At 37.6% G+C, this 22,132-nt stretch overlaps 2 protein-coding genes across 2 annotated transcripts in view; both read right to left on the bottom strand.

Annotated features, from left to right (window-relative positions):
* CFAP58 (cilia and flagella associated protein 58) overlaps nucleotides 1–22,132 on the bottom strand; it is a 119,891-nt gene that overhangs the window by 16,188 nt on the left and 81,571 nt on the right. The gene's annotated exons all lie outside the window — the stretch shown is intronic.
* LOC138168634 (ADP-ribose glycohydrolase MACROD1-like) lies at nucleotides 15,672–16,424 on the bottom strand. Its single transcript, XM_069097555.1, has one exon. It carries the CDS (start codon nucleotides 16,404–16,406, stop codon nucleotides 15,672–15,674), a length of 735 nt encoding a protein of 244 aa, XP_068953656.1. The 5' UTR covers nucleotides 16,407–16,424.

Genomic DNA, 22,132 nt, shown 5'->3' with positions numbered 1-22,132 from the left:
GATAGTGCAATGGTGGAGGAACACTAAGGCATCTATATAGGAAGAGGACTGTTTCAAATTTCAAGAAATATCTTTCCAATTGGAAAATTCCAATTCGAGTGATTTATATTGTTATTTATCTTTCCAGTCTCCCCAAACAGATTATAAACTCCAGAAAAGGGGGCTAAATGTTATACTTCATTATATTTTTTTCTTTTTTTACTTTTTTCCCTAAAACAGTTGCCTGCATATAAATGTTCCATAAATTGTAGTTGATTATAACATTTTATCATGAATCTGTATTTGTCATATGCTAGGATCATAAAATCATAGATTCAGCATTGGGAGGGACTTTGTCATCTAATATAACCCTTTATCTTATAGATGAGAAAAAGCTGAGGTTCAAAAAGAGTAAGTGACTTCCTCAGATCACACAGCTACTACATGGCAATCTGGTGTTAGAATTCAGTCCCTAACCCCAAATCTAGGACTGTCTACTATAGAAGCATAATTCTAAATCAATTAGTATTGAGAAGTCATATTACAATTAGAATCTTAGAGATTTCCATCAATTAACAAAATTAGTAGAGTTCTCCATAGTGTACAAGTTCCTATAATTATATAACTTTGAACTTAAAGTGTTCATAGACCATAGATCATAGGGCTTTGGAATTTAGTTGCAGGGCTTGCTTAAAATAATCTGTGATCTCTTTGATTTGTAAGTTTCCTCTAATAAGCTAGATTCCTGCCCTTCCTGTGTGGTTCCTGCTTGCTACAGGGGATCCTCCTCATGATCCTACATGATCCCATGAGCCTTAATGCTCAACCTCTTCATTACCCTCTGCCCCTCTGATTACAGGGTGGAGCCTTGAACTCCAAAACCTCCCTTTAAGGAGGGAGCTCAGCTCAGGTATCTTATTTCTCACCTTGCTGCACTGCTATGGGATTTCTCTGACTTATCTGCTATGTCCCCATGTTAGGTAGCTTTCCTCCTAACCTGTCCATTTCAGGTCTTGCAAGCTCCTTGAGGACAGGTACTTTTTTCATATTTGTATTCCCAGAACTTAGTATAGTGCCTGGCACAGAGGAGATGCTTAACAAATGTTCCTTGACATATAATGATCCAACAAATTGGAGTCCTTCCTTACTTTCTCTTGACATTGTAAAGGTACCAATGGCACCCTTGGCTGTCCATTTGTCATCCCTCCCCCTCACCACATGACTGACTCATATCATCTTATCACACAATTCTTTTTTTGCCTTTTGGAGGGCAATTAGGAATTCTTTGATGACATATATCATTCCTGGTTTTCAAAATTCCTCCTTAGTTATATGTTGCAGTCTGGTCACATCTACCATACTCTTCTCCATTACACTCTAGAGAATGTTCACTTTTAATTCTTTGGAAAATGTTGTATGAGAGCAACAAAGTAGAAATCAGTATATTAAAAGATGGGCCTTTGTCATCAGGGAAGTTTGGAATCATGAAAAGATTTCTGTTGTTCAGTCATTTTAGTTATGTCCAACTCCTCATGACCCTTTTTGGGGTTTTCTTGGCAAAGATACTGGAGTGGTTTGCCATTACTTTTTCCAGCTCATTTGACAAATGATGAAACTGAGGCAACAGAGTTAAGTGACATGCCCAAGGTCACACAGATACTGTCTGAATCCAGATTTAAATTCAAGAAGATGAGTCTTCCTGACTCCAGGACCAACATTCTATCCCTCATGCCACCTAGCTGCCCTAATGAACTCTACAATTTCTTAAAATAAAATCCAGTCTACTCTTCCTCATGAGTTCAACTATGGGCCCAATTTGTTGTCCATCTGTACTGTCTGTCCCAGATATACATACCACTGTACAAGTTCTCTAGGGCATCCATCTAAATGCATGTTATAATCTGTGCAAATAGACATTATTGAACACTTGTACTTTCCTGTGTGGTTGGTTAGACCAAACTCCTTTGGTTAAATACCTCTTCCAGGAGGCTCTGCCACATTCTGTGGTTTAATGCAATCAGCACATCAAACACAACCAGGAGCATCAGGAGGACCCCACTGTCCACAGGAAATCAATTCCCCCTTCAGTGGGACTCTCACTGAATATCCTCCATCATAGTGAGGAATATATTTAGCAAGCATGAATCTCCCTCTATGGCATATTGACTGATGTGCATGATTGGAGGTCATTGAACAGGATGGTTTCTGTTGCTATTGAGTTCAAGGAATATTGAACAAGTTTGATATATTTGATTGGAAAATACTTGTTGGAGATTTTGTTGAAATTTGGAGATACTGACCCAGAGTCAGGAGACCTGGGATCGAATCCGGGCTCAGACACTTAGCACCTACCCAGAAACACATGGCCATGTAACCTTGAGCAAGTTACTTAACCCCAGTTGTTTAGGGGCAGCCGGGTGGCGCAGTGAGTAAGAGCACTGGCCCCAGAGTCAGGAGACCTGGGAATGAATCCGGGCTCAGATACTCAGCACCACACTCAGAAATAACTGGCAGTGCAACCTTGAGCAAGTTACTTAACCCCCATTGCTTTAAAAAAAGAAAGAAAGAAAGAAATTTGGAGATACTGTGTTGGAAAAGAGCCTGTAAGGTGATATTTTACTTTTCTGAATCAAATGCTTTTTCATACTCAATAAACAGTAAGTACAATTGGAAATTTGATGCTCTACATCTTTTTGTCCATTGTCCATTGCCTCTTGCACAGATCACTTTTCCATACTTGGTCCAATCTGTCTTTCCCCATCTTTGTACTCCTTAGTACCATTCCTACCTCTCCTATAAGCATATCTAGGACTCTGGTGTTAAGGACCAAATGTGGTGGGTCCACTACCCTTGATGTGAAAAAAGTTTGTCATAATAATTCTTATAAATCTTATCTACTTTTTCCTGCTTGCTCTCTTGCATTTTCATCCTTAAATTTCCCTAGGGTAACTTAGTTGGATATCTTAAAAAGCTTTCTTTAAACTACTTTTATCCTCCACTGCTCGCTTCTCTCTGCTCTATTAGATGATGCTGGTTGTAACTGTCTACCTTTCTTTGTAAGAGTTTCCAAAGAAGTATATATCTTACTCTTGTGTTTTCTTGGGCAGCCATCTTTCTCCTTCTAGAAATTAAGTAAGATACTTGATGACTAAGGTGCTTTCTGGACTCTTTTGGTTGCCATGTCATGACATTATCTTTCCAGTGATTAAACTTCTGTATAAAATATTATAATTGGTGTTGATATTTCTATTTTCCATTTTCCATTTCAGTATGATCCTGGCAACAGACCAAGGTCATTTTATGAGGACCACCTTAGCTAAGTATAAAGAGGTTCATCATTTTACATGGTGATAAATTTGCCATAGTAACCCATGAAACAAATTTAAAATGGTCCTTGATAAAATGCCATCCCCTTTCATTTCTGCAGCGATAGTGGCAAAGTGATAGTAAAGGGGGCAGGGGTATATAAGAATCAGTTTTTAGACTGTATATAAACTTTAATTTGATGCTTGCTACTCTAACTGTGAAATCTATGTCCAATGACCAACAAGTGGACATATTGCTTAAGGAGCTGAAGCATATCAATTGACATTCTTCTTATAAATGAAATCAGAATAGGGAAATTACAGCTGAATGGAAGGATGGCTCCTTGGAGAGGCAAAGAAAAGAATTGGCAGAGTGGGTTTTATCATACACCCAAAGGCAAAAAGGAGCATTATTTCATGAAAATTTTAGTTATCACATACTGAGGTGTAACCCTGGGGCTAAAGTCTAAGCATTGGCATAAGATTCTTATCAGTGAAGAGAATGATTATTCATAACTTTTTGCCTGTGTGAGGGGTAGAGTTGGCAAGAAATTAGAAAAGGAATAATTCTTTTTTCTGGCTTCCAGGTTTGAGAGAGGATAGACATGGTTCCAGTATCTATCTAGAAAAAGGTCTTTAAAGGATGAGGAAGACTCTGGGAAGACGTCAACAAGTAGAGGAGCCTCTAGCATACCCCTATTTCCAGCTTTCCACACTAGAAACTTAGGGCAATTTCTCTTGGGTGAAATCAGGGACCCTCTTGGCTGAACTGAGATATCTCAGTCCCAGGGAGAGAGCTCATTTGTGGTATTGTCTGATATTGTCTGGTATAGTCTAAACTTCTCTGATTTCTGTTTGCTATATGCTTGGATAAATGGATGTATTCACTATTCAATATGTGGGATGGTCTTCATATAACTACCACTTAGTGGGAAGGGAGTCAAGTCTTTGGATATAGCTTGATACTCCTTTGCTGTTATGGGTTAGTGGCCAGGAAAAGCACCTTGAAGCTAAAAATTATTTCCCCTACATTAACAAAAATTTGGGGGGCAAATGGATATAATTCTAGTCCAGTATTCCCTCTTTTAGCAGTGGTCAGCACTGTGGCCCCAATTTCCTGCTCCTCTCCTGGCAGGTGTCAAAGATTCACTTGGAAAGGAATGGGTGAAATTCTAGAAATATCTATTTGTGCCTTCCCTGAAAGCCAATTTAGACACACACATAATCTATAAGGGCAACATACAGAAGTTGCAGATGGAAATAACTTCAGTTTAAACACCAGAATTGATTGCTAGGTATGAAGTAGTAGAGAAAGTCTATGAAGAACTTGATAATACCCTCTAAATTAAATTAACACATTCTGATACTTGGTGACTTCATTGCAAAGGTAGCAATAAGGAAGAATAAGGAAAAGTATATAGGAAAGCATCACTCAGAAGAAGAAATAAAAGATGATAAAGACTTGCTGATTGCACAAAAAATCTCATGTCTGCATATCATGAAGACTTTCTTAAAGAAAAGACTTGGTAGGCACTGGTTATGGTTGGCACCAGAAAAGAGATAAATGATAGGGACTGAACTTGTGATTTCATTGTTCTGGGGAATTCCCAATAAGAAAATTTCTTCTATCAATGCAAGTTGGTGCCTTCTCTGTATCTTAGAGGGTTATCTAGAGTCCTAAGAGGTTAAATAACTTGGCCAACCTCACAGAGATGCACAAACACAAGTATGGACTTTAGTACAGGTAAACCTGGCTCTGAGGCCAATTCTCTATCCATTACTCTAAGACGTCTCTTGAACAAACAAGAAAAGCTTTGTTATTGATAGAGGAGTTATCTCCGAATCAGTTGCCCATGCTACAAGGAGACCACAGAGTTATTAGAGTTAAGATCAGAATTAGTATAAAGCAAGAAAAAAATAAGAATAAGAAAAAGATATTGCACACAACTGAAACAACTCAATCATGAACTATTAAACAAGTAGGTGGTAAGCAAAAATGTGAAATGAACAGCAAAATCTAGTACTTACTGAATTTATATCTCAAAACTAAATCATAGAATCTCAGAGCTGAAAGAGACCCTCTAAATGGGAACTGACAATGTCAAAGGACATCTCATTCAAACCATACCTGAAAAATTATATGTCCTAAAACACATCCAACAAGTACACACTAGCATCATGCCAATGAGCAGAACCTATGACTTCTCTCTCAATGTGGCCCATTCTACTTGGGGACAGCTCTGATTGTTAAGGAGTTCTTTACACCTGACATCCAAGACAAAATCTGCCTCCCCAGAGTGTCCACCATTATTGCTCTTAGTTGTGTCTTTTATGACTACGTAGATCATGATAGCCCTTTTAAATGTTTACAAAAAACTGTCACAAGCCCCCATGTCTTCTCTTTATTACAATAAACACCTTCAGTGTTCCTTCATTCAGTCCTCCTGTTGCATGGCTTCTAGTCCTCTCACTCTCTTCTCTATATAATCTAGCTTGGAAAAAAAAAGAATTTTCTCAGGTGATCCAATATTGCACAAAATTGCATAAAGTCCAAAAAAAAAAAAGAAAAAGAAAAGCAAAGGGGGAGCTATGGAGACCTAAATATAACAGTGATTTGTAAATACTCACTACATCCTTAGACTTTATGTGAACATAACAGAGAGATTCCAAAGGTATGGAAACACAGCACAAACTTTTCATTTAATTTTCATAGGACTAGTAGGGTTCACGCAATTCCTTAGAACAGGGATCAATCAGGCCTGACACATCTTTTTCTGCAGTGAGCCTAAGAATAGGGTTTTTTTTACGTTTTTAAATAGTTTTATTGTATTTTAAAATGTGAACCAAAAAAAATTCTTAGTTCACATGCTGTACAAAAACAGTTGCCAAGATAGATTTGGCCCTTGGACCTTAGTTTACTGACTCTTGCCTCAGAACATGAACTCAGTTCTAAGTCCTATGATCTATGAAAAAAAACAAAGTTGAAAATATACTATACCGGGGCGGCTAGGTGGCACAGTGAGTAAAGGGCCAGCCCTGGAGTCAGGAGGACCTGAGTTCGGATCCAGCCTCAAACACTTAACGTACACACACACACACACACACACACACACACACACACACACACAACTAGCTGTGTAACCTTGGGAAAGTTAATTAACCCCAATTGCCCTCCAAAAGGCAAAAAAAAAAAAGAAAGAAAGAAAATATACTATACTGAAGCAAAAGAAACAAAAAAAAAACAGGCCTACTTTTGTCCATCCTTTAAAACAGTCCTATATGTGACCTCTGATAAGCAGAAAGGGAGGAAGTAAAGAAAGCAAGATATGTCAGTATATTTTATCCATAAACTTCTGACCTTGATTAAATACCAGGAAAAGTGAAAAATCATCCTATAACAAGGACAACTAGTTTGATCAACAGTTCAAAAATGACCTCTCTCCCTCAGCCAAACTGGGTTCTCCTTTAAATTCCCTGCTGTATGCTACCAGTCAGTGACAACTTAGCTTATTTATATACTCTTGAAAAACAGGTCAGAAAATTGTTTATTATACTAGCTTCATCTCTTAGTTATAAATGCCTGTAGAACCTTTTATGGTTTTGGTTGTTGTTGGCTTTTTTTTTCTTGCTTTATTTGCTTTGTAAATGAATGCAAATTAATTGTGCCTGGAAACTCCACATGTATTTACATGTATATATTGATATATTTAGGTGAGTGTTAAGATATAACAGCATCTTTCCAAAAATCATCCTCTAGCTAAAATGAATGTGTCAACTAACTAATCAGATGCTTCTGCATACATAAATACATTGCTTTTTGCTAGAAAAACCTTAATGCAATATTTTTTTACTCTTTCTTGCTTGGTTCCAATCACTCCCTCCCACTGTCTAACAAAAGAACAAAGTCAATTTAAAATTTTGTGCAAAATTGCTTCCCTCGCTATAGAAAGACAAGCCCAGAAATACTACCTAATCTGTCTGAAAATGCTTATTTTGATTAGTAGGAAAATAAATTAGAAGCTCTGTAAACCTACTGCAGTTCTAGCTTGCATTAAAAAAAGAAGAAAAAGCCATGGCTAATACCTTGGGGCTTTCTTGTTTATTGGCATTATAACTAAAATGTCAGCTAAGCTGAACTCTGGAACCACCTTGTTTATGATGTCATGAAGCAACAAAGCCCCCTAGAGAGAGTATTTGAGAAGCTTGAATTCTGGAAGAGAGAATAGGCGCTTAAGTTTCTTCTAAGCGAGATACTAGTTTGTTGCATGATGATTCTTAGCTTGCGATATAAATGATTAAGTGTTTTATGAGGCACATCAGAAATTAACATATACTAACCTGCACTATGTTTATAACAATATGGAAAACCACCTCCAGGATTTTCTCATACAAACAACACAAACTTTTCTGATACATTTTTGCAGGAGTGTATGTTTCTCAAAAGCTGACAAAAACTCTATGTAGATTATTGACATTCCTCCCCTCCCATAGACTGAATTTCATTAACATGACTGTTTAAATTTGTTTTATCTTAGTAACTGGAAGAGAACCTCATCCTAGCTCTGTCCTTGTTTCCCTTCCTACCCCAAGCTCAGCTCTCCTGACTGTGGAATTTCTCTGAGGCTTACTTTCAAATTTAGGTTGTATTATTCCTAGACCTAGCCTAACATTCCAAGCAACAGTACCCACACAAATCTCCCAGAGCTAGTTTTTTTCTTTCTCGTGAACAAAGTCCTCTACACTACTTCCCTGGGATGATCTTTCCTATATGACTCGTCCCTGGGATGATCTTTCCTATATGACTTGGTTCTTCTCAGTTAATGTTTTGATTTCCAGCTCCCTTTACCAAGTGGGATCCTACTGTGTTTCCCCGATAATAAGACACTGTCTTATTAATTTTTTTGGACAGAAAAACACCAGAGGGCTTATTTTCAGGGGAGGGCTTATTTTAATGAACATTGACAGCAATTTTAATAAACAGGTAAATGTGAACAAAAAAATATACCTTTATTCAATAATGAATTCAATAAAGAACAGGATGACGCGCTCACTGCTGCAGCTCTGATTGGATGCAGCTCGGAGCGCGGCGTGCGTTTCACGGGGGGGGATGGTGCATACAGAGGGTACCGTAATGTAGCGTGTAGCACAGGGGATCACCTTCACTACAGTAGCAATCTCAATAGGGCTTATTTTGGGGGGAGGGCTTATTTTAGAGGAATCTTACACAGTAAGGGGAGGGCTTATTTTCGGGATAGGTCTTATTATTGGGGGAAACACGGTAGCACCTAGAAAAGGATTCAGAAACTAAGTTTTGGTTTCCCTAAGTAGCTTTCCCTTGTCTATGTCTCTTCTTATCACTGTCTCCCATTAAAATCCCATATCCAGATTTCCCCTAACACAATTCTCACATAGGATACATTTCAAAAAAATAGTTTAAAAAATATGAATATGAAAATACTCCTATTTCTAAGATCCAAACTTAATAATCAATAAGAACACATTTATTAAGTACTACTATGTGCCAAACACTGAGTCAGTGTTGAATTAAAAAGAGCCCAAAGAAAAGGTTCTTAACCTGGACTCTGTGAATACTTTGAAAAAATATTTTGACAACTAAATTCAAACATAATTGGTTTTCTACATATTTTATTTTGTGCACTTAAAAACAGTATTCTGAGAAAAGGTCCATAGACTTCACCAAACTTCCAAAGAGCTCTACATCATAGAAAAGGTTAAGAACTCCCTGACCTAAAGGGTCATTGAGTTACTGAAGATCAGAATTAGAAAGGACCTCAGAGGCTAGCTCATCTAATCAATATATGAAAATCTAGCTAAAAGGTAGTTGTCAGCCTTCACTTAAATAAGACTTCCAGTGAGGGCAAACCCTCTACCTCTGGAACCAGCTCACTCTTTTCTGGAAGCTCTGTTAGAAATATTATCCTACCATACAATCCAAACACCCCTTGAAATTTCCATCCTTGACTCCTGATTATACTTTCTAGGACTAAACAAAAGAAGCTGAAGACGTCCTCCATATAACAGCCCCAAAAATATTTGGGAAACTGCTACCATCTTCCCATACACTTCTCTGGGTTCAACATCCCCAATTCAATCAGGTGATTTTCATATGGTATAAACTCAAGTCTTTTTGCCTACTCTAGAGATTTTCCAATTTATCAATGTCCTTCTTAAAATGGGATACCCTGAGCTGAAGAGAATACTATAGATGTAGTCTGAGCAAGACAGAGGATTCAGGATTATTACCTCATTACTAAACACTCAATCCAGTAGCAATTAGTCAGTCAACAAGTATGTATTAAGCTCCATATCACTGTGGATTACATGTCATAACAGCCTCATGCAACATGCTTCTAAAGACATCCATTGTACCCAGTAAAAGTTCAGTTTCACAAAACTCATTAATTCAAGCTTCAGTGAAGTTTGAATTAATAAGGTTGTATCACAGTTCTAGGAGAAGCAGAATGAAATTCTCAATGCTAGAAATGTACAGATGCAATTATATATTCTAATCACAATAACTCCAAGTGACCTAAGTTTTATGAGTATTTTTTTTTAACTCTGAATAACATTTTCTTCATCCCCAACATTATTGACTGGAATGAATTGGCTATAATGGAAGAGTAAAGCAGTTATAATTATTTAGCCAGTCCTCTTCCACTACCCCACTCCCCCAAGAGCGTTCTTCTTTAATTCATAAACAGGCACGCGTCGGGGCAGCCAGGTGGCGCAGTGAATAGAGCACCAACCCTGAAGTCAGAAGAACCTGAGTTCAAACTTGATACTTTAACTAGCTGTGTGACCTCAGGCAAGTCACTTAACCCCAACTGCCTTACCTTACCCCCTCAAAAAAAAAAAAAAAAGAATACGTGTATAAAAGAGAACAAAGAAAATTGAACAAACACTTGATAAAATATAGAAGCCAGTAGGATCCCCAGAACAGATTCCAGTATGGAACAACAACGAAATGTTCCAGAAAGGTTCAAAAGAAAAATGAAAGACATAAAGGAACAAGTTAGAAGAGAACAAATATCAGCATAGCAAAAAGAATTAGAAGAGTAGGAAAAACCTGAATCCTTAACGGAGACTCTCACCAAAGAAGAAAAAGAGAAAACAACAGATTTGTAATTCAAATTAACAGGACAATCTAGAAGAAGAAAAGCAAATGGCAATAATGTTAAAAGAACCCATGATCTCTATATAAGCAAAAGTTATTAATCTTAAAGACAGGATGCACAGAGACACCTTAAGGATCATCGGTCTCCCAGGAGAACATGACAAACTAAAAAGTTTAACCACAATGTAGGTAGTGATACAAGAAAACTCCCTAGAATCCCTGAAGGTAGAAAACAAAGGGCCAATCAAAAGAATTCATAGATTTTTTTTCACTTCCAGCAAGAGTCTTACACTTTAATATCCAAGAAGAGAAAGATTAAATGTAACAATTCCAAAGACAGACAATAAATCCTGCAGTGGGCCAGAGAAAGATATTCAAGGAAATTTGAATAGCACAAAACTATTCTGTGCCCACTACAAACTGCAGAATGGAATGGAATAACATATTCCAAAAAGCAATGAGCTCAAGATGCAACTCAAAATGATATGCCCTGAAAATATGAGCTTAATCAACAAAGAAAAGAGATGGAGTTGTATTTGAGGTATTCTTGCAACAACAAAAACCCATGGTTATACTATTCAACTTATAAGCACCCTTCATGCAACTGAATTACAAGGATTGTAAATAAATACAATTATCAAAGAAAAAATGACACATTAAAGTAATGAAATAAAGTTGTTTTTTTTAAGGGATAAAAAGAAAGACTGAACTATGGGGTTAAAAAAATGAAACAGAGAAGCCACTTAGAGATTTGTTTCAATATATGAGTGGCTAAAAAAAAAAGTGAAAGGGAAAAGGATTTTGTACCAACCACTTATGTAAAAGAAAAAACAAAGGAAAAAAAGTAGAAAAGGAATGGATACCTAAATAAACAAAATAAATTAAATAAAACCTTCCAACTAGGAAAAGGGTTAGAAAAGGAGAGAAGAGGTAAAAGGGAGAAAAAAGTATATGGAAATATTATTCCATTAAAATAGATTAATCAAAATTAATAATAGGGACAAAGTATTGCCTTAAAAGGGAAGAGGAACAAAAAAGCTAATTTATAAAAATAATAAACACTAGATTAACAAAAGGAGGGAAAAATACATCTAACTCTCATGACTTTAAATGTGAATGGACAAAACAATCCAGTAAAGCAAAAAAAAAAAAGAGTACAGATTGAATGAGAAAATAAAACCCTATAACATTACTCACAATAAATATATTTAAAAATCAAAGATCTACATAGAATCAATGAGTATGAGGTTTCAGAGAAAATTTACTATGAATCAGATAAGTCCAGGAAAGCAGGAGTTGCAATCATGCCATCAGATAAAGTAAAACTAAAATTTCATAATATAAGAAGAAATAAACAAGGAAATTACACTATCCTGAAAGGAAGCATAGATAATAAACCAGTATCAATATTAAATTTATATGCTCAAACTGAAAATGAAAAATTAACTTAATTGAAAAAAGACATAGACATTAATACAATAATAATAGGAGACCTTGATATTTTTCTCTGAGAGTTGAAATCTAACAGAAAGATAAACAAAAGTAAAAATATAGAATTAAAGATATTATTGAAGAACTTAGAGTTAAAAGATTTATGACACCTTTAGAATGGGACCACTAAAGAATGTGCATAGTCTCAACACCATATGGCAATTTTATAAAACTATGTATTAAAGCAAAGAAATTTTGACAATAAATGGGGAAAAGGAAAAAATATTAAATATATCCTTTACAGACCATAACAAAATAAAAATGTCAATTAATACAGGGAGGATGAAGAAAAGAACCAAATCTTAATGGAGATTGAACTATTATCTCCTAAATTATATCCTAAAACAATGATTGAGTCACACAACAAATCATAGAAACAATTAATTATGTTAAAACTGATAATGAAAAAATATAACAAATTTCTAAGATAAAACTAAAGCAGTCTTCCTTCAGAGGAAACATTTTGTCCATAAAAATAAATATTAGTATCTTTTCCTAAACAAAAAGAGGTTTAATGCAATGGATATGCAGTTTTTTAAAAATAGAAATCCAATAAACCCAGAATAAACAGAAAACAAGAACTTTCAGAAATTAAAAGAGAAACTTATAAAAACTATAGAAATGATGAACAAAATTAAAAGCTGGTTCTTTAGAAATACTAATGAAATTGATAACCCTTTACCCAACCTAATTAATAAAAAGAGAGCAGGAAAATTTGAAATCAACCAAATAATAAAATGAAGGTCAAAATTACAACAAAAACACAAGAAACAAAATGAATTTTAAGACTCTACAATGTACAGTTATATGCCAAGAAAACTAAGAACACAGAAGAGAGGATGTCACCTTTCAAAATTATAAAATATTCAAACTAAAAGAACAGTAAAGAGAGAATATAATTAATCCAATATCAGATAGATAGATAGATATACATAAATGTGTATGTGTGTGAAGGAACTACTAAAGGGGAAAAAAATCCTGACCCAGATAGATTTATGAAAAAATTCTACCAAACTTCCAAGGAACAACTGATACTAATACTATACAAATTATTTTCAAAAATTTAGAAAGGTTTCTCTCAAACTCTTTTTATTCTAGAGAGATAGAGTCCTAATATGTAAATCGAGGTTTTCAAATAAAACCAAGGAAGTAAAGAACAGGGATCTATAAGCCAATATCACTAATGAATATCGATTTTTAAATTTTAAACAAAATCTTGACACAAAAAAAAACCATAGCAAGTTGTCCCAAAAATCATTCATTATGACCAAGTTGAATTTATACCAGGGATGTTAGGATGGTTGTTCAACATTTGGAAAGCAACAGAATTTTAAAATATTAAAAACAAAAATATCCAAAACCATATATTATCTCTAGATGTAGAAGAAGCCTTTGACAAAGAACAATACTCATTTATGCTTGAAAAAAACCCTATAATAAAACATAGGAATAGAGGAATATTTGTAATATGATTAAAAATAGTTATTTAAAACCAAATGCAACAATCATATACAATGGGAAAGCACTAGAAGTTTTACCAATCAAGAGGAATAGAGAGAACAGAAATATAATAGAAATGTGATCAAAGAACAAGAATAAATTGTTCTCAAAAGAAAAATTGCAATCTCTTACAACCATACTCACCCCCCCAAAAAAAAATAATGCTCCAAGTAACTAATAATAAGAGAAATGCACATCCAAATAACCATAATATTTCAACCTCACATTGAAAACAAAATTGGCAAAGATGATAAAAGGTGGGAATAATCAATGTTGGAGGGCCCTAGAAAAAGACAAGGAACACTGCTGCATTGTTAGAAGAGCTGTGAGTTGATACAACCATCCTGGAAAACAATTTGCAATTTTGGGGCTAACACATACTTTTTAACTCAAAGATTCTACTGATATATACCTTAAGATCACCGACAAAAAGAGCTCTTTTCTCTCCCTTGTCCCCAGGGTCAATATTTCAATCCTGCTCTGTTCTACTACTTTAAACTCCCTCTTTCTGACTCTTCAGTGAGTTCATTATATATATATATATATATCCCCACCCTTAATCATACTTACCCTCTGCTTTCTCCAGTCCTTCTTCTAGAAGAGCCAACAAGTACTATAGGTGAACCCACAGAGCCCACAGAAGCCAGGCTAAGCATCATAAATTCATACTAACTAGTTTCAACTTGGCTTTTACCTCTGCTTGCTAATTGAGGGAGTTCCTTCAACAAGAATTCTCACTTTGACTAAAAATCAACAGTTTCTTAGCATATGCACATCTATGTGTATGTATATAGTTTGGGAGAGGGAGAAGGATTGTGACTGGACCTCTGAATTTAGTACAGAGAACTCCTAAGGTGTATGTGGGAGGGAACCTTTTACCAGTGGAGGTTGGTGCATTTTCTGCAGCTTATTGTCTTGGAGAGTTACCTATAGCCAAGAGTTTTAAGTGACTTACCCAGGGTCAACACAACCAGTATGTATCAAAGGCAGGATTTTGACTCAGGTCTTCATGACTTCCAGGACAGCTCTCTGCTGCTCATTTTATATATGTATGTATGTTTGTGTGTGTATGTATATATAACATATATACATGTATATGTGTACATACACATATAGGAATAATTAATCATCAGGCATAATCTCACCATCACTCATAAGGGTTCTTCCTCCATGACCCAGAAGTCTGAAATGCCTCTCTATGACTATAAATGTCTCTCTGATTATAAACTATCCTTTCATGTCTCCCTCTTCCTAAACCTGTTATCACATCACTAAAATCATATGGCTATGATTTTATCCCTCCTTGTCCTAATCTAGTCTTTCTTCCCATTGTAAGCTTGACATTGTGGTTTATCCTGCTTATCCTCTGTGCTTCAATTCCTTGCCCCCTCCCTCGTCCTAGGACTATCATACATGCCTTGCTAAACACAACTCTAAGTTACCACCACCGTTGGTCTTCTTCACTCCCACTCAGGTGCTGTTGAAGGCCACTAGAGGTTCACTACAAAATCATGTTATCCAACCTCATCTATGCCCTCATTGCTTCAAGGCAATCCTTTTCTTCTTTCCTAATTGATTTTCTATTGCACTCCTAACAACTGCTATTCTAAACCTTTTTCTCTCTCCACAAAACACCTACATAACTGTTTATTTTCTATATTTCACACAGCAGAGAGAAATAGAATTGGATTTGTAGTCAGAGGAGTTGAGTTTGTTTGGCAAGTTTTTTTAGAACCCTGCTCAAATCTTAACTCAACAACTTACTACCTGTGTGACCTTGGCGATGTCACTTACTCTTTCTAGACCTCCATTTCCTCATCGGCAAAATGAAGCTGTTGGGCTGGCTAGGTGGCACAGTGAATGGAGCACCGGCCCTGGAATCAGAAGGACCTAAGTTCAAATCTGGCCTCAGACACAACACAAAAACTACTTAACACCAATTGCCCTCCAAAAAAAATAAGCAAAAAAAAAGAATGAAGCTGTTGGACTAGATGACCTGAAGGGGCCTTCCAGTTTTAAAGAAATATGACAGTCGCCTTCATTCTGTTTACTTATTTTTATTTTTTTTTAATGAGCAGAACCCTTTATTGAATAGTATTGTGAGATCCCAGTTCCAGGAGGAGGGTCCGATGGAAAAAAATCAACAGGTGGTCTCAGAAGGTGAGTAAGGGCAACTTGAATAGGATGAACAGCACTGTCTTCCCGCAGCTATGTTTAAACCCCCTGAAGGATCATCATCTTGAGGAGTTCGAGCAACAGCATCAGGCCAAGGGGAAGAAATGAGGCAGCAGCTTGCGGTATATCTTCTCATCCTTTTCCAGGAACACACAGATCACCAACCGATCCACCTTGTCCTTGTGTTCCCCCAGCCATCCTCGAAGGGTCTCCAGGACGACCTCAGCCGCCGCCTCGCTGGGGTAACCGAAAACTCCAGTGGAGATGCAAGGGAAGGCCACCGATCTGATGCCGTGGTCGAGCACCAACTGCAGGCTGTTAAGGTAGCAGCTGCGAAGCTCCTGGACCTGGCTGGGGCTGGGGTCTCCCTGCGCGATGGGCCCCACCGTGTGGATGACGTACTTGGCCGGCAGGCGGTAGCCCCCGGTGATCTTCGCTTTGCCCGTCTCACAGCGGCGCAGCGTTCGGCACTCCTCCTTGAGCAGGTGGCCGGCAGCGCGGTGGGTACAGCCGTCCACGCCGCCTCCTCCCATCAGGGAACTGTTGGCCGCGTTCACAATGGCGTCCACCTGCAGCTTGGTGATGTCCCCTCGGAAGAGTGAGATCTTCTCATTCAGGGCCTTGTCCACCTCGTACCGGGATTGCGCCTCCTTACCGGCAGCCTCCTTCGCCTCTGTATCCTCCCAGGTCGGTATTTTCTTCAGGCTGATGAAGTCTCGGCAGAAATAATGCTCCTCCCTCTGCTTGTCGCTCAAACCTTTCAGAAAAGCTTTCGCCTCCTTCCAATCGATGGAGGTCTTGAGGTCCACCTTCGCCGCCATGGCCAGAGAGGAAGCTGGTGACCCAAGGCCGTAGGCCGGACCCCACACCGGGCTGTGGGGATCCCTGTGCCTGGCAGCGGCAGCGTGATACCAAGGAGGGCTGTACACGGGAACTGCAGCTGGGCCTGCTCCGGCGTCCTACTTTTAAAGGTGATAGCCCAAGGTTGACGTGACTCGCCCAAGGGTCACACTGCTTGTTAGTGACATAAACAGGACTATAGAAACCATGTCTCCTCCTAGGCTAGGGTGTTTCACTGTAGAGAGGACGCGGGCCCTAGACAGCAGGAATGAATTAGAGAGCTACTGCTGCCCTGTCTTCATCCTTCTCCAAGATCCCAAACTCATCCCTATTTCTGTTGAGAGAATCATTCTTCTTCCAGTCACTTAGGGACGCTGACACCATCATCAGCGACCCCATCTTTCCTCTCCTTCACCCTTTTTCCAATCAGGCGCCAAATCTCGTCAGTTCTGCCTTCACATCTTCTCCTGCCTTGTTCCCTTCTCTCCCTTCACATGGATCTAGTTCAGGAACTCCAGAACAGATCTAGTTCAGGTACTCCTGAAGGGCAGGGACCATCTTTGGCCGCTTCCTGTATCCCCAGCCTGGTACACGGTAGCCACCGAATAACTGTTGATTGATTGAATTGGATTTCATCATTTCTTGTCTCCTAATTGGTTTTCCTGTTTCCAATCTCTTCCTCCCACGCAGCTGCCAAAGAAATCTTCCTAAGGCAAAGACTGGATCGCTCTCCATTGCCCTGCTGGAGAATCTGTGATATTTTTCTGATATCTCCAGTACAAAGTCTTCGGTTTGGTGTTTATAAAGTCCTTTACAATCTGACTCCAGCCTATGTTTCCAGGCTTAGTTAACATTGCTCCCTTTTATGAGCTCTACTTTCTTGACAAGCCATGAAACCACATTGGTCTTGAACTTGGCATTCCACTCATGCCTGGAGCACATTCCCTCCTTCCATGTTTTGTGATCTTTAGCTTCATTCAAGGTTCACATGTAGATCACAGATCTAGAGCTGGAAAGGTCCTCAGAGGCTATTTAGTAAAACCCCCTCATTTGACAGATAAGGAATCTGAGGCCTGGAATGGTTGTGTCATCTTAGATATCATCTCCTATGGGAAGAAGCCTTTCCTAATCCTGGTAATTGTGAGCCTCTCTCCCTCCTCAAATAACCTTGTTATTTACTTAAATGTGTAAATAGTGTATGCTCCCCTGATAAAATGAAAGCTCCTTGAGGGCAGGGGCTGTTTTTCATGTTGTCTCTGTAATCCTGACACCTAACACAGTGCACTGCACTTAAGTCAATGTTTAATAAATGCTTATGGAACTGAATTTAATTAAACTGAACTGAAATGAATGAAGGCAACGCCATATAATGGAAAGTGTTGGGTTCAAGAATCGGAAAACCTGTATTTCATTCCAAGTTCTCATTTTTACTAGCAGAATAACCATGGGCAAATTATTTAACTTCTCTCTGCCTTGGTTTGTAAAATGTTGTAAAATGAAACTAATAACATTTCAACACCTTCTTCAAAGAGTTGTTATAAGGGAAGCACTTTGTACATCTTAAAGGGCTATAATACATGTGGACTATTTATTATCACTCTTCAATGGCTTTTAAGCATGCTCAGGTGACCCCAAGTTTTTTTTTAATCTTCCCTTTGATCCTGGCGCCCCTTCTACCTATCATACTACTTCCCTCCCCTCGTTGCCATTTTTGTAATAACTGGTATTTCTTTAATCACCCCCACTTCCTCTCTACCTATTCCCTTTCTTTGCTCCCACCAGCCATCTAAATTTTACTCCTTTCCATTCTATAAGAATTACATTCTCAGGGGTCACCAACAACATCCTTCTAGCCAAATCTAAAAGTCCTTTCTTCACTCTCATTCTCCTTAATATCTCTGTGGCATCTAACTGCTGAAAATTGCCATCTTGAAACTCTATTTAGTCCTTGATTTCCATGATGCTGCACCATCCCAATTTTCCTTCTCAAAAAAACCCCTCATTTACTTGTCTTCTTTCTCTCTATCCTAAATGTGAGGCTTCTCCAAGGCATGGCCCTTTCTCACTTCAACAGAGAAATCATCCATTCCCATGGCTATGAATACTGTAGACTGCAACAAATGGGACACCTGACTATCAGAAAAAATATCTTTGGCTTTCCTGACTCTCTTTGTTCACTCAGTGCCTAGGTATGAAACAGCTTCTCTCAACCTCTAATCCCTACTGACCAAAATCCTACCTACCTATCCTTCCAGACCCAACTCAAATGCTGACCCCTTTCATGAAACCTTCCTTCTACCTCAAGAAGAAAATCTTTCCTTCCTTGAAACTCCCAAAATGTTTTTCTTTGTACACTTAAGTAGCCATCATTTCTATTTTGTATTAAAGTTATTTATGTGTGGTGTGTACCTTTAATTAATTTATTAGTATTTATTAAAGACTTACAATGTGCTGGGAAAGATAACAAAGATAAATAAGATGTGATCCCTATCCTCCAAGACCTTATGATCTAATACAAAGTAACAAGACCCATATATAAATAAATATATACAACTACAAATTAAAACATGTAAATATATAAAAGCTGTATAAAGTGTTATGAGCTCAAATGGCTGGAAAATAACTCTTAGTAGAGGAGATGATGAAGTTATGTATATTATTCTCTTCGATGGCTGGAGTGGCAACTACACTGGCATACCCAGAATGGCTGCTAGCACAGGTTTTTATATCTGCTTTACTAGGAAAGATAGCTTTTCAAGAGGTCAACAATCTTTTTTTAATTACATTCATTGGTTCAGGGGAAAAAATCAGCACCCTAAACTTCAAAGAAAATTCAAACAAAGAAAATAAAGAAAATACAAGCAAAGAAATAAAGGCCAACAGACAGGGCTTCTAACCATCTGAGAAATTAGCACAGATCAACAAACAGATCCAAATGTCTGACCAAGGCAATACATACATAGTTACCAAAGAGAGAAATGCCAACATCTAGGTTTTTCAAAGGAGGGGTGGGAGGGCTCCTTAACGGCTACCCAGAGTCTCATCTGACCAAATCACAAGAGCGCTCTTCCAATGAGTGAGCCCCAAAGCATATATATATACCTATTTTTTGATTTAGAGCATCACAACCCTCTGATTCAGTATCTAATTAGACATTAACAAAAGATATGAAAGCCTTCTGACAATCAAGCCTCCCCTAAGCAAGTTTCCCTTAATGAGCTCCATGATGACGCCCATTGTGAAGCCTATTAATGGGCAGGATGATCTTATGTCCCATTAATATTACAATGCTCCTTCCTTTCCCCACTACCTTGTGAATACTGATCGACTTTTTTTTAACCTTTGTACTAGCATAGTATCAGTGCCTATTATAGTGTTTTATAAATAGTAAACACTCAAAAAGTGTTTTTTGAATGAAAGACTCACAAATTCACATCACAGCCTTGCTCCCCAAGTATTTACTGCAGCTCACCTAAGGAGAGGCAGCATGGTATAATGGACAGCAAGATGAACTTAAGAGTCTGGAAATCCTACTTATAACACAATAGCAGCAAGAACATGGACAAGTCTAAGCCTCAGTTTCCTCAAGCATAAAACAGTAATAATAATGCCTGTAATACCTAACTCAGATAGTTGTGAAGGTAAAATAAGATGATGTGTGTAAAATATTTTGTCATCTTTAAAGTGCTATCTATACAAATGCCAGGTAGAATAATTTTATTATTAAGTTCTAATCTATTTCATCTTTCTTTTCCTTTCCTTTTTTGGGTCTGGGCTCTCCTCTCTCCTCCAGGCTAGAAATGCAATGGTCTCTCATGGTTCTAGTCCCACTGCTGAACAAGATGATAACTTTGACCTGTTTCCAACCCAGGCTGGCTCACCCCTTCTAAGCATCCTGGTGGCCCTATCACCATTAGCCCTACTGTAGCACAGAACTCCAAAGCCTAAGAAATCCATCAGTAGGGATTACAAGAGTGTGCCAAACACCAGATAAGATGATCTTTCTAACTACCTATGAGACACCTTTTATTGTTTTATCATTACCCAGGCTTAACACATCTAAACCAAGCTTGGAATCTTCTCCCATTAATGAACTACCCTTTCCGAACTCCCTCCCTTCTTTTTCATAGTACTACTCTTCTCATAGTTTCCTGGGCTTGAAATTTTAAAGTCAATTTTTTAGTCATCTCTGGTTCTTCTCTCTCTTGCATTCTTCATATCCAGTCATTCATATTAAATTCTATGGGTTCCTTCTTCAAAATGTCAACTTGGCTTGTCATTTTTGCTTACATGCCCACTTCTACCACCCTGATCCCTTAAATTACGGGTGGTAAACTCAAGTAAAAATGGATATTGACTTAGAAAACTACACATTAATGTTATCTATGTTGATTTGTACTTTTATTTATTTTGTCAAACATTTCCCAAATACATTTTAATGTGGTTTGGGCCACACTGGGTAGTTTCTCTGGCCAAATGTTCCCACAGGTCAATAGCTTTACACTTCTGCCCTAGACTACCACAAATGTCTCCGAACTAGTCTTGTGCCAGTCTCTTTCCTCTTCTATTTTCCACAATACTGTCAGATTAATCTTCTGTAAATATCATAACCATCATGTTACTCCATTTCTCAAGAACCTTGATGGCTTCCTGTTATTTTATGTGTCAAGTCTAAACTCTTTTGCTTGGCTTTTATTACCCTCCATTATTTCGCTCCTCCCTACCTAGGTAATCTTATTTTCCATTATCCCTTACTATGTATGTGTCCCCCAGTCAGACATATATTCCACATATACATCATGTTCACTCCCATAGCTATCCCTTTATTCATGCTAAACTCCCTCCCTTCCTGAAGTAATCCTCACATTTACACAAGAGCATGCCCTTTCTTTCAGATCCTGGGTCCAATCCTAATTCCCTAAGAAGCTTTCATCAACAATGTCAGACCACACTAATGGTTCATTGCTCTAACTCCTTTTATATCTGCTTTCTAAAGTACACACATATACAACTTATATACTGTCAGTCTCTGTGTGACACAAAATATTAGCATATTGTATATAATTGCATATAATACCATTGTATATACTAATTTCCATCAGTAGCATGTGAAAATAAGTCTCATTTTATAGTTTTACTCTGAACACCTATAAAATAGTCTCATTATTTCTTCCTCCCTAACTATATTGCAAGTTCTTTGACATTAAGGGACCATATTTTATTCATCTTTGTATCTCTCTTAGTGACTACAACAATGTTCTGTACATAGAAAGTAGGTGCTTAATATATTTTAATTGAATTTTTTATACTCAACCTCTTAATGAAGGAGGCAGTATCACTGAGGACTCCCTAGTGATTCAATTCAATTCAAAAAAAATTTATTAAATGGTTACTCTCCGTCAAAATGAATATTTACTAGAATATAGATTATAGGGGAATAGAGAAATAATAGAGATTTGGCTCTTTATCTCATAACTAGGAACTGATGACACAGAAAAAATGCATGCATTAACCCACTAATAGATTCATAAGGTTACTAGTTCCCAGGCCAGATGGTCCTGGACTTTTCTAGAAGGCTTTCAGAGGAAAGGACAATAGAGGAATCCATCTTATCTCAGCCTGCCTCTAGAATGAAGCTGGACCAAGTCATCAAAAGCCAAAAGCAAAAATGAGTCTGATAACTTCAATACAATCCTTAATAAGCTAC

The sequence above is a fragment of the Petaurus breviceps genome, unplaced genomic scaffold (genome assembly GCF_028583685.1).
Source record: "Petaurus breviceps papuanus isolate PSGF00001 unplaced genomic scaffold, PetGlider_PUasm1.0 37, whole genome shotgun sequence".
NCBI classification, from domain to species: Eukaryota; Metazoa; Chordata; class Mammalia; order Diprotodontia; family Petauridae; genus Petaurus; species Petaurus breviceps.
This window is presented reverse-complemented; position numbering and strand designations above follow the sequence as displayed.

What these genes read in the sequence shown, in the direction of transcription:
- LOC138168634 (XM_069097555.1), bottom strand. Translation starts at nt 16,406, where the DNA reads ATGGCGGCGAAGGTGGACCTCAAGACCTCCATCGATTGGAAGGAGGCG.